At 36.0% G+C, this 14,054-nt stretch overlaps 1 protein-coding gene across 1 annotated transcript; it reads right to left on the reverse strand.

The window, feature by feature from the left end:
* Positions 1-5,497: 5,497 nt before the first annotated feature.
* LOC139686899 (DNA-directed RNA polymerases I, II, and III subunit RPABC2-like) lies at positions 5,498-11,852 on the reverse strand. Its single transcript, XM_071583974.1, has 2 exons — positions 11,803-11,852; positions 5,498-10,875 (listed from the first exon to the last, which is right to left on the reverse strand). Exons 1-2 carry the CDS (start codon positions 11,850-11,852, stop codon positions 10,665-10,667), a joined length of 261 nt encoding a protein of 86 aa, XP_071440075.1. The 3' UTR covers positions 5,498-10,664.
* Between the last annotated feature and the right edge of the window lie 2,202 nt (positions 11,853-14,054).

The raw sequence follows: 14,054 nt of genomic DNA on the forward strand, positions 1-14,054 counted from the left end.
ACCATAAATTAAGAGCTTTTCTATACTTATGCCCAGAGAGATTTGCTCAGGCACAGGAGTGTCTTTTTGGACAGAGTGACCATCTGTTTTTAGTGCCAATTAACGTAAGTTGAGGTCTACATAATTTTGGGATCACAAGTACTAATGTTAATACACGGTGGAAAGGGGAAAAACACACCACTGCATTCATTCCTGTTCTGGTTCTTTTAAAAATAAATAGGAGCTGCTTAATATACAAACTGTTAAGAAAATCTGGCTTACATAGAATTCCAACTATTTGCCAGGTACAGTCTCTTGTGCAGATTTATTGATACAATCGACAAAGAAATTGAAGGCCTTCAAGCAACTTATGGAATCCCTCAATTTACCACAAAGGCTGAACTTGTAAGTACAAAAAAATGGAAACAATTTTGCAGGCAGGTTTGCCACTGAAATTTAATTTCAGAATTCCTTGACTTTTCTAGGGTTTCTTGGTGACAAAGCCATTTGTTTTAGTGCCACATTGTCAGAAACTCCTAGTTCTGTCCCTAAAGTAGTAGGACTCAGTCGATTAAAAACATTTATTGCCAGAATTGATATACATACTCCAAAGTCTTCGAAGTAGCACCCTTGTGCATCCACACACGACTGCCAGCAGGTTTTTGACATCTCATACGCCTTCTCAAAGGCGGCTACTGGAATGCTGCTAAGCTCCCTCATCACAGCCTGTATTTATGCTTTCACCAAGGAGTGGTGATGGTCTTTCAGCATGGATTTGAGACAAGGGAAAAGGCAGAAATATGGTGGGGCATTTTCTAAAAAATTTGAATCCTCACTCACATGGTCAAGAAGCTCTTGGCAAATCCGCATGTGAGTTTCCTTTTGTTTGTCCGAGAGCACTCACTGCACCAACTTCGCACACACCTTTCTCATGCCCGTGTGCTCAGCACAAGCCAATGCACATTACTTATACAGATGTCAAGTTTATCAGAAACCATGAGAACACTTAATCGGCAATCCCTGCCCAAGAAAGCCTCTTGCAAGATTTTTGTCACTTTTGAGGTCGAAGGGTGTCCTGAATGTTCAGTGTCATCAACATCTTCTCTATCCTTCAGAAACAACTTGTGCCACTCACAAATACGCAATATGCCCATGACGTTATCACCTTAGGGTGCCTTGAGTATGTCATGAGTCTCTTTCTTAGTTTTGCCCAGTTTCACACAAAATTTGATGGCATAGTTCTATTCCAATAATCTGTTCATGTTGGAGCATAACAAGGTCACGTTATAGAGAATTTGCAAAAAAATTATCTGCATTCCACAAATGCAGGGAGCCAACTGCCGCCAGCCTCCAGCATTTCCCAAATATTCCCTTCCTTGATCACAGCCAAAGAAACTCCTGCCAATCTGTCTATCCCGGAAAAAATAAGTCGTACTACTTTTGGGACAGACCTTGCATTACTGACTTTCCTTCTGTTCAACATTTTTAGTTCAAACATAACACCAGATACAGTGATTGAATGCCTTCTCTAAGAGAGCCAATCACCATAAATGTAGCCACAATTTATGTAAGGGTAAGTGGGTCAGGACATCCATCTCATCACCCAATGCCTTACTCTGTACAGCAGATTTGGAATGAAATTTTTCTACAACGCATAAATTTCACTTCTCCCTTTTGAACCTATGGGCTCCGAAAAATCTGCCAAAATATTCAGGATTTTAGTCAATATTACTTTCATGAGGTTACCAAGTATTTGCAAAATAAAAAATATCTTTCTTCATCTTAATTTTTTTTTATTCACACCACATAATTTTTTGATACAGAACTACAGAAAGATTTCAAACTGAGACAAGTTTTCCCAGATACAAATCATTCTTTCTTTTTTTCCTTGCAGACCAAATACCCAATTCTCTTTCTATAAATTTCAAATAATTATCCTAATTGTGGCCACATCATACAGACAATGAAAAAATAATCTATGCCCTATTAAAATAAAAATTAACGTAAAATCACAGGAAGATATATCAAAAACTAAGTGAATACAGAAATGGCAACATGTTCCCTTCTTTAAATTATAAAAATTCTATTTCAGGTTAAATATGGACCAAGAACAAATTCTTATGGTTTACCTACCATCCTTGTGCACATGTCTGAGGTGCTTGATGAAAATCCTGACAATAAATCTAAAAACACAGGCATCTCTCTAAAGTCATACCGAGAAGCTGTACATGCAATGGTAAGAACTAATGTTAAATATGTAAAATATTTTCATTTACGATATTGTTTGAATACATTTAATCAATTATTTACATCTTCAGGTTTATGGTCACCTCTCGAGGACTGTTGATAACATCTGCATCTGCTTGGAAACCACCAAAAATAAGTACTTGGTAGAAAATAAATGGGATGATCAAAAGCTTAAAAGATTTTGAAAATTCAATTCATTACCAAGGGTACGCTTTAATTTCAATGCCTAATTAATGCTACAACTCGAGATATGAGCTTCATCTGCTCTATTCAAACGTGCCTCAGAAATATGAAGATGATCATTTTCAATTATTTGCTGCACCAAAATTGTTCATTGCTCATTATACCATCAATCGGTAAATCTCTGAAGAATCAATTTGTAAAATAATAATTTTCAAAAATTACTGAAAACAGTTACTATACACAAAATATTTCAACATTGTCAAAAATTATGCACCATTGGTGAAACTCTATGTGAATTCTTTATAACCTTTCAAGAAATAAGATGAAATATTTTTTACACATTTCTCCTATTTACTCTGATACATCAATAACTAAATGAATACACAATTTTAATCAGAGAATTAAGAACACATTTTAAAAATATTTTCAGCCACTGTATGTGCCATTAATTTATTTAATAATATTGCTGAGTTGAATTATCAACATATTTCGAAGCGTCAGCAAAACAAAATCTTGAGTAAAAAAAGATTTCTGAATGTATCATTCATAATTAAGTAATTGTAAATATAAAATGAATGTACCTACGGTTGTGCAGCAATAAAAACAAGATAGCTGTGACCATAAACTTGATTGGCACTAGATTTGTAAAGGGGGGGAAGTAAAACAAAGGTACGAGTAAGAGGAAAGATTGGGAACACACACTTGGGTCTGCTTGGGAAACAGTGACCCACATATACCTCAATCACACACAAAAAGTCAAAATTAATAAAAAAAAACAAACTCACAATCACACGGTCACTAGGTTGTGTTAAGGAATAACAGTCACTCTTGTGAATCGCATTCACACACACACTCAGGGTTTACAAGGATTCCTCCTATACCAGGAACCCATTAATCACACAGAAATACAAAACAAAACAGGAAGGACTTACATAAACAGGCAATTACCCAGGTGTATAAGACCTTTGTGAATTGCACATACCTACTCTAGGCACTTACCCACCCTCGATACTTATTTCCCTGTTTTTTGTTTGTATTTGTGTGATTGACAGGTCCCTGGCATAGGAGGAATCCTTGCAAACCCTGAGCGAGTGAGTGTGTGCGATTCACAAAGGTCTAACACACCCAAGTGTTTGACTGATTGGGAACGGGAAAGTGGGCTTTTCCTTTTTAATTTTTATTGTTTTTATTCTAGTGTGAGTACAACAGGTCCCTGGCATAGGAGATATCCTTGCAAATCCTGAATGTGTGTGAATGAAATTCATGAGTGACTTATTCCTTAACACAACCTAGTGGCATGTATAGAGAACGTGTGATTGAATGTTCACCATCCTTTGGCATCCCTAGTATAATATAATAGTAGCCTTGCATACATTTTTCATTACTCACAAAAGACAAATTAATGGTTTATTGGCCAAAGAAATTGTGGGCCAAAAGGCCATATAAGATTGCTTTATCAAGAGAAAAATGCAGATAACAATGTTTCATGAGCTGCTGATACTTGAAATGTGTGAGCTGTGCATGGAAGAGGAAAACTTTGTGTGATATAATTGGCAAAATGAATTATGTCATTTGAGGCAAGGGAAGCAAAGCACAAGGGATGTTATGTTCAATCAGCACTCTTAGCATTGTAATCAGGAGTTGATGATTGTATACATGGTAGTCAGGGTGATGCCTTGATTATGAATAATAGGTCTAGGATACATGTAAAAAAATGCAAGTAAGATCATTTAAGGTTCAAGTGAAATTTGTTTTACAAATAGATTGTTGCAATTGCTACTGGGTATGCTACAATGGATGGTGAGATAGAAAGCATGAAGGATGAGTTGAAGGGAAAATTTTACAGTAGTTTTCACGTGTGTCTCTTTAGTGAAGGAATAATAGTACACACTAGGTGGTATGCATAGCGCGGTTGGTCTATAAGGGATGGTATTGAGGAAGTGTTAGGACCATTTGATTACTCCTGAGTGAATCATCATGATCAAAACTTGCAAAGTGTAGGTTTTAAAAAAAGATTGACTCATGACTTAAGCATAAAGGCAAATCTGGGGGAAAATACAAAAGTGTTTGAGAACCACAGGAGAAGATCAAAGCATTACATTTTTTAGTAACATTTTGATTCATTGGGACTTCAAGTATGCCTTTGACCAGGGACTGCTATAGCTTACAATTACATATTCTGAATGAGAAATTGGATTGAAAAAGTATAATGGTATACAGATTTCTTATTTTTTTAAGGATCAACATGACCTACAGAACACTTTTTATGATGATGATTTTTTTCATTTTCACTTTATTGCACTCCTTCGACTGTTATGTATATATTAGCTAATCATGACATGAATTCAATTAATGAAATGAAGGGAGGCATATATTACTGTCCTGCTATGTGGAATTTCGTTTTGAGAGTATTTTCTTTATATCTTTGTCTGTAATTGGTATATTTTTGTGATATACACAAATGTATAATATGTATGAAATATTGCCAAAAAGAAATTTTTTTAGATTAAAAGATGATTTCAGTTTATCATAATACATATAATTTGTTAAAAAAGCATAACTAAAAATGCCCAGTGATAAGCCATATACCTTTAACATTCTCTCTCACCATGTGCTCCATTTATGAACTAATGCTGAAAAGCCTTATCTATCTTTTGAAAATGATCAAAACTCGACGTTTACAGTCAAATACAGAAAGAGAACTAAGAAGCATTGTAACTGACACGTCTTGAATGAATCAGAATGTTGTAATATTTTGAATTTCACTGAGATAACTTATTTATTTCATTTACACATTATAACAAATAATTTTGTCCATTAAAGTCACCTATAAACAAGAGAAACTTGGGATGGAATTTGGATTCAAGTATTTCATTGAAATTCTTGACTCTAGATTCTTGAAGCCAGAAACCCTTACGGATTAATTCATTTTGCATTGTTGATTAGGAATTTTCCAAATCAACAATTTACCAATATATAATACAATACATATTCCCCTAATGGTTTAGCATGTCCATGTTAAGGAATTTGCCCGAAAGTTTCAAAGCTAAATGAAAGAAAAAGTGATGATACAGAGATAGATTTATTGACCAAAGCAAAATACATAATTTTATGGGCTTTGCTAGAGATTCAATCAAATTTACAGGTGCATTAGATTAACATATATGCCAAGTCATACACATTTGGATGGATTTGAATTTCATAATAACAGATATTCAAGATTTTAAAAACAGATTTCCCCGCATTAGCTCTTTCTATATATTCATGGACACTATAAAAAACATCATTTACAAAATCTTTTAACATTTATTTGAATTTATTTTAATGGGAAAGTATTTGTTTTAGCTCTTCAGGAAGTCAATTAAAGAGCAGTTTACCTGACACTTATGGGGTTTTTTGTAGTACTGCTATCCGGCAATGGCCATTATAAAGATGATCCTTACCCCTGGTGTCGTGCTTGTGAATATGCATATTTCTGACCAGAGAAGGGGGTTTGTTGCAGGCATACAGAATCACATTATGCATACATATACAGGGAATGTCATGATTTTGTGACATTTGAAATACTACCGGCAAGATTTTCTTGCATTTAGTTTAAATATAACCCTTAATGCACATTTTTGAAGGGTGAGCATTCTATTGATGTTTCCATATGCTGAACTCCCCAAGCAGACAATGCCATATTGAGCTATGGACTCAAATATACCATGGTATACTGAGATTAGTACTTCTGCATTATAATGGTTAGCAAAATTTTTGAAAGGAATAGGGCTAGGCATAATTTTTTTCTACATATTTCCATTTGGAACCTCCAGCTTAACTTGTTGTCTATTTTTACACCAAATGAATTGGTATGTTCCAACTCAGAAATCAACTGTTTTCCTATTTCTACAGAAATATTTGACTGAAGGTCTTGTTACCAGATACCAAGTAAACTGCTTTTCTTGCATTTAGTTGTAAATTACTGTCATGCAGCCATTAAGACTGAATTCATCATAGGACACCTATCTATTTCCAATTGAGATGATTTAGTATGACCTGCTATTAGACTTATGCCATCTGCATAGAGCACGATGTTATTATTCTCTGGCTTTTTCAATACCGTTCACATACACCAGGAAAAGTCAAGGCCCTAGTACAGAACCTTGCGTAACACCATATTTAGGAATTTTCATTAATAATTTGTCGGTAGCAACCTTTTCTCTGACAATTTCTGCATACTGTTTCATGTTTTCCACAAAAAAATGTAAGCCAAAGATAAGCAATTCCCTTGGCAATTTTAGTTGCATAACCACTGCACCATAGGAATCGTTAACGGAAAAAGGACCAGGAAACCATGGATCACGGATGACATGATTGCAAAGATGGATGAGAGAAGAACATGGAAGAATGTTTACACAAAGTTTGGATGAAATGAAGTACAAAGAATTAAATAATAAATTGAGACAGGCAACAAATGAAGCAAAAGAAGCATATTGGAAGATGCATTGTGAGGATAAGGAAAGTTTGCAGAGGAAGGGTGAAATTGGTGCCCTGCACAGCTAAGTTAAATCTTTATCAGGAAGTAAGAATTATGCTAAGAGTTAGAGATAAGGTGGGTAAGATAATAGATGATGCAGGAAAGTTCCAAGAGGAAAGATAGAAGAACTGCATAGTAAAGAACTTAGACCAACTAAGTTAGGCATAGAAAAGGAACATGATGTAGAGGAAGATAGCTCAGGTCCAGGCATACTCGACATTGACATAAAAAGGGCATTAAGGGAGATGAAACTAAATAAGGCTAAGGGGGTGGATAACATACCTCTGGAACTACTAAAAGGTTTAGGAAAATGTGGGAGGGAGAGGCTATATGGGCTGATTCGCAGTATCTATGAGGAAGGAATCTGGCCGGAAGACTTTGTGAGATCAGTTTTAGTTCCTATTCCGAAAAAGGTAAAGGCTACGTCATGTGAGGACTACAGGACAAGAAGTTTGATATCCCACGCAGCTAAAGTTGTTCTCAGGATCATAAACAAAAGGATAGAGAGTAGAGCAAATGATTACTTAGGGGATGACCAGTTTGGCTTTAGGAAGGGAAGAGGTACGCGTCATGTCATTGCAGTAATGACATTTTTAATCGAGAGGAATATAGAATACAACCAGGAGGTATTTGCCTGTTTCGTAGATTTCGAAAAAGCGTTTGATAGAGTGAATTGGGAAAAACTAATGAGCATTTTGAAGAAAATAGGAATAGATTGGAGGGAAAGGAGGCTAATCCGCAACCTTTACATGTCTCAGACTGCTCAGGTGCGGGTGCGGAACGGAGAGTCTGGATGGGCAGTGTTAGGAAGAGGTGGAAGGCAGGGTTGCCCATTCTCACCATTGTTGTTCAACGTATATGTGGAGGAAATGATTAAAGAGGCATGGGAAGTACTGGAGGTACGAATGAAAGTCGGCAGGGAATTCGTAAAATCATTAAGGTTTGCTGATGACCAAGCTTTAGCTTGTCCGTCAGCCAAGGGGGTGCAAGGAATGCTGAGTGAATTGGAAATTCAGTTCGACAGATTTGGGATGAGAATCAATATTGATAAAACAAAGGTTATGTGATTTTCTAGAAAGAAAAAGGCTAAGCTTAACATTAAAATAGGAGGGCAAAAACTAGAGCAGGTAGAACCGTTTACGTATCTCGGTAGTGTATTGGACCAACACGGTCAAAGTAGTAAGGACGTAAGGAGAAGAATTGCGCTAGGCAAAGAGGCTTTCACAAGGAGGAGGGAGTTGATGACGGGGACGTTGAGTAAGGACATTAAGAAAAGACTGGTAAAAACTCTGAAATGGAGCGTAGCTATGTACGGCACCGAAATGAGGGTATGGAGAAGAATGGAGAAGGTGAAATGGACAGAGAAGAAAACGAATGAGGAAGTACTTGGTATGGTAGGTGAAGAGAGGGGTTTGTTGGGAGAAGTCCTATGGAGTCAGGAAAAATGGATGAAGGGCATATTGATCTGTGATTGAAGTTGGATGTTGAAGACTGTAATAGAGGGGAGAATTTTGTGCAAATGAGGAAAGGGCAGGATCAGGATAGGGATGTTGGATGGGATTAAGGGAGTACTCAAAGATAAAGAGGGACCTGATGTAGAATAGGTTGCTGGATTGTGTTTTATTTTGCTAGGAGTCACAAAATGTTTATTTGGTAGTTTTGCCCATCCTAAAACCTACCTTAAGTAGTAGATTACCTTATAATAACCACTACACACAGTTTCTATACTTTTATCTTTGGTGAAACCATGATGCTCTTACAGAGAAATAACTTTATTTTTTTGAGGAATTTTAAGTCTTTCTTCCGTCAATTTTTCAAGTATTTTTGAAACACATGCAATTAGTGTGATTGGCCTGTAATTATCCAGTTGGTCTTTGGCTACCCATTTATGAAGTGGCATGACTTGGTTATTCTCAACTCTTCCGGAAACTGCCCAGTTAGAAACAATTCATTGGCTATATTTGTAATAGATAAAATCAAATATTCCTGACAAAGTTTGATGAGATAATTTCACATGCCATTATGACCACTGTATCTTTTTGTTTTGGAGGCTAAGTAGATAAATATTATTAAGACCAATTAATATCAATAAAAATTTAATGAACACTGATCTTGTGACAACATTAAAAATACAATACTGCTAACTTAATTACGGACAGTTCCTCAAGAAAGTTAGGGAAAAGAATAGTATACATAGCACTGGTAACATCATTAGAATAAGTGAAATTTCACCTGACTCAATTCAAGATTGATGTGTCAACATCTAAAATTCCAGTTTGGACTAAGGGAAATTAGCAGTAAATCCTCAGGTACCTAACTTGGGTAAACTTTTAATTATGAAAGAAATAAAATTGTGTATTCTAATCCTAAGCACATGTTCCTTTTAAGAAGAGGAAACAAATGTACTATTCCTTTGATGATTTAATGGAAAAGGAGTGACTTAAATACCTAAACATCAAGTGAGCTTTAAGGTCCCAGACACTTTATTCTGGCTTTAATGGCCTTCAAAATGTAGATATTTTGTATAATCTTTGAATAAGAAGAATATTTTTGCAACTTAAGCTATTTTTATCAGCAGTTGATGATCAGGTCCTTTCATGAAGGAGGTTGCTCAGATTATCAAAAAGCCGAAAAAATGCCAAAAAAAACACTAATGAAAAATAACCATTATTTTTACAACAGATATACCAGAGAATGAAACGCCTGGGATATCAAAACAGAGAACAAAATATGCTAGGAGATCTTTAGAGAGACCTTTTAAACAAATTGATTTAGTCACAAGTTAAATTAAAACTAAGTAAATTATTTACTTCCCAATTTCACAGTAAACTGTGGATGATAACCAGGTACTCGACTAGCAGCAATAAAAATCTAGCTGTTTCACTAATTCAAGCCTGAGGGGGTAGCCAATACTGCCAGTACCTTCCGTGAACAAACAGTTCTGTGTTTGTAAGTGTTAAACATCTACTCAGCATGAAATATTAAGGTCCCAGCAAACGTCCAAGCAAAAACCATTAAAAAGACAAAGAGCATTTTGACGTGGAATGAATGTTAATTTAACCAAGAAATTTTATTTGGCTCATTCACAGGATACAATTCTCAACCCAACAATTAATATAGGTTCATCTCCAAAATTCCTGGAAATTCCTCTAATATCCATCTCAAAATCCTGAATATGGATAGGGGCATACTGTCAACTCATACTCAATCAAAATTCTCTCAAAAATTTTATAAGAACGGAGAAAGAAGGGAAAAGATAGGAAAATAACATGAAGCACTTTCAAGGAACCTTCCTATGTACATCTCGTTGTGTAACAAAATTCTTTTTCAAAATTTACATCATGCATGCATGATGTTCAAATAACTGTGTGCCACAAAAGAAACTTTTAACTGAATAATCAGCTAATATCCATTAAAATGCAGAAATTTCAAGGCATAGATATTCCTCATCTCATAACAATAACCCTGCACCATAAAAATATATTGAAATATCTTTCAACATTTCTTCCTTGAATATGAACATCATAATCAAATCAAGATGATCAAAATGGGTTACTACAAAGAAATGCTGAGTTAAAACGATTGTTCTATTGTTCAAATACTGTTTATTCACAAACATAAAAAACACACTCCAAAATCTATATTCAATACTTGCAGCAGAAAATATTTTCAATTCAGTATGATAGGAATGAAATGGTATAAACCCTTGTACTTAACATTCATTACTACAGCCCCTTTAATTATCAGTTATATTTAATTCATCGATTCCCCAATCCTCATAACTTCCATCAGGCAAGTATCTCCTAATAATAATAGGTATCTTCCTTTGCTTCAATTCTTTCATTGCTATTTGCAGAGGATCTGTCTCACCATCCAACTCCACCATTACGGGGGCGCACATAGCTATCTGTAAGGCTCTTGTTCCCAAAACCCTGGCCCGTTCATACCTATGACAGAAACAAAAAGTATGCTTAGTAAAGTTTCACTAATGAATTACATTCAAATTTCAATGCAATTTTCTAACAGTTAAAAAAATTATTCAAATTTCATCCTCTTGACACAAAATTACCTCAACCATTATTAAAAAATTGAAGAGTTCTATGAAATCATATATTGGTGATGCTTATTATGATGTACCATTTAAAGTTAAATTTGTTTTATGATTTCATTCGTGCATTTTTAAATGTGGATTTTCCTAGGAGACCCACGTTTGAAAACCCATTAAAGAGATTCAGCAATAACTATGGTTACTCCTGATGTTTGTCAGTATTCTGCAAGAATTAATACATATTTTCTGGAAAATTGCACCAACCTAATGGCTCATTATTTTTTTCCCCTTTCTCATGATGTTTAGCAACCATTCCAAACTCATTTCATCTACTTTCTAAACACACGTGGTCCAAGTGAAGGCTTCTCATGCACTGATTTTGACATTCTTTCCTATCAAAAACCCATGAACCTAATTTTTAATCTGTTACCTAAAATCTACAAATCTTAGGTAGTTCATTGTCTCTAGCATCAATTTTCAAACTGGACAGATCTCCGCATTCATACACCATTACCTTGAACTATGGCCATGCCCTTCCCTTCTTTTACACAAGTTTTCCGTGACTTTCTCAACTTGCTACATTCAATAAAAATTCTTCCAGACACCAAAACACTAATGGCCAGACATTTTCCTTAACACACGCACTCCTAACATAGAAGGCCTACAGACAATTTCTCCCATAAAGACATGCACCACAAATTCCTTCCACCTACTTCCCAGTTCAGTTTTAATCTACAGACTAAAGTCACCTTGATGGGCACTCGCATGGCCCCAGTCTATGCCAACCTATTAATGGGCCATCTAGAACAAAGACAAACTTTCCAACCTCTCCTCTGGTTCCACGATGTTGATGATATTGTCCTCTTTTGGCCCCATGAATATAATATAATATCAAACTTTATGTCTCCTTTGAACTCCTTCAGTTTGGTAACCCCTTACTTCTCATACTTCAGGCTCATCCCATTTTTCCTCTCCATTTGCAGCAACGTTATTTGCAACGATTCCATCTCGTTACAGAAATACACTAATAAAGGGTACGGCAGCATAACTTGCTGCTTTTAAGGGTATTTCTATCCAAATCAGCAAATTATGCTGCCGCACCCTGCATATTACAAGAGGCCCCTGAGGTGGATAGCTGGAATCACTTCTTTAAAAAAATAATCTTTCTCCCATCTCCACTTCAAGACCAAAACATTATGCAATGAAAACTTTAACTGCCATCTACTTTTCTAATGCATATAAAATCTGAAATATTATAAAAGAATTGGACCACCTTCTTAATGACCAAGAGTCTATATCACCCCCCTCACAAAATTCCCCTCAATCTCACATTGAAACAAACACCAAACTGGGATGATCCACAAGACCCTCAACACCACCACCAATCCCACATTGCTCCTCTTTAGGTAACTGCCCATGTTACAAGTGCTACCCTCTCCTCTGCCTCACACACTCCGATACCCAATATTTTTTCTCTGGCACATTGCACATTGGTGCATGCTAAACCATTAGTTTTTAAAGTCTTTCCATCCAGGATTCAGCAACTGCTACTAAACAACAGTCTCCATTTCTTAAAACAATGGTCTAACCCTTAATTACATTATTTCCCTTTCCTTATATCACACTTTACCTTTTGTGGTCACATCTCCCTGCTTAACACAAGATAAGGGACGTTGCTGTTAAGAGTGGCCACAAGAGGTTAAATATCGCTCCTGCCCACCCTAGCAGGCTGCCTATGTGAATGACAACATCATGGGTTTTCTCTGCATGCAAAAAAATATTTGAATTCTTATAAATTACTATTTTGACACAAAACAGAAATATAATGCTCAGGAAGCATTAGCAAATAAAATTATGTCAATAACAAACATGTTTTAATTTCACTTGCTAGTACCAGAAAATTCTTATACTTACATAATCATGCACATTTTAATTATCACGATCATTAAAAGGCCAACTAAAACACATGTAACCAAGATTTTCTAAACCCAAAATCTCAAAATAATTTTTTTAATTTGCCTTTAGAACTCTAGTAATAAGTCTCACAAAAGTAACCCAAAGTAACAGAGAAATAGGACGATAAATTATATAAATTAGCAATGACGCATACTGCATTAAATATACGCTAGGAAAATTTACGAAAATCATATTAATGCTGACAGAAACAAAGTCGCAAAATTTTTGCTTCCCGTAATTTTATTTCAACTTGAATTCACTTAACTGAACTTGGCCCACGACGAGCTAGCCCACGGCTATCCACCGGCCGTTGGAGCTCTGGATTTTTCAGTCATACCAACGTAAATATTTTTGCACGACGTAACTAAGTAAATCCCCTAAACCATTGCAATAATCCGACTACAACGGACACACTAAACCCAGTGAGACTCCCTGTAACCACTTGCAATTGTAAGACCGGGATGAATTATGTAGTAAACGATATAGGGCCCTAGAATGAACTCTACACTGAAGGTAGCCCAAGCGGGAAGTCGTCTTTCATATCAAAAACTATGAGGTCCTAACGAAAACGTTTTCGACAATATCTGCTGAACTACAGAAGTACCTTTCTTGAAAATCACCAAAAACACTCGGCAATCCCTGCTCTATCACGGCATAGGCATAAAAACCACATCCATAGGCTAATGTAGCATCCAGGGCCCAGTGCAGTCCAAAGGGTCGTCATCTCACACGAAAAAACACAAAGTACTTCACAATATCTCCTAAACTAGAACATTTTTTTCTCTAATTTTCACCATACACCCTGAGCTACACATGTACTTCAAGCAGTCTTTCGCTTACCCCATGCTCCTGGCCTAGTTTAGTAACCAGGGCCCAATTACCTCACCTCAGTCGTCATCTCACACGAAAAAACACAAAGTACTTCACAATATCTCCTAAACTAGAACATTTTTTTCTCTAATTTTCACAATACACCCTGAGCTACACATGTACTTCAAGCAGTCTTTCGCTTACCCCATGCTCCTGGCCTAGTTTAGTAACCAGGGCCCTATTACCTCTCCTCAGTCGTCATCTCACACGAGAAAACACAAAGTACTTCACAATATCTCCTAAACTAGAACA

This window comes from Hetaerina americana, unplaced genomic scaffold (assembly GCF_022747635.1).
Source record: "Hetaerina americana unplaced genomic scaffold, ioHetAmer1.1.p SCAF_15, whole genome shotgun sequence".
In the NCBI taxonomy this organism is placed as follows: Eukaryota; Metazoa; Arthropoda; class Insecta; order Odonata; family Calopterygidae; genus Hetaerina; species Hetaerina americana.

Excerpts from the sequence above, each read along its gene's own strand:
- LOC139686899 (XM_071583974.1), bottom strand. The coding sequence starts at position 11,852 with ATGGGGCCAAAAGAGGACAATATCATCAACATCGTGGAACCAGAGGAG. Across the intron at positions 10,876-11,802 it reads ATCGTGGAACCAGAGGAGAG|GTATGAACGGGCCAGGGTTT; the intron begins GTTGGAAAGTTT and ends TTTCTGTCATAG.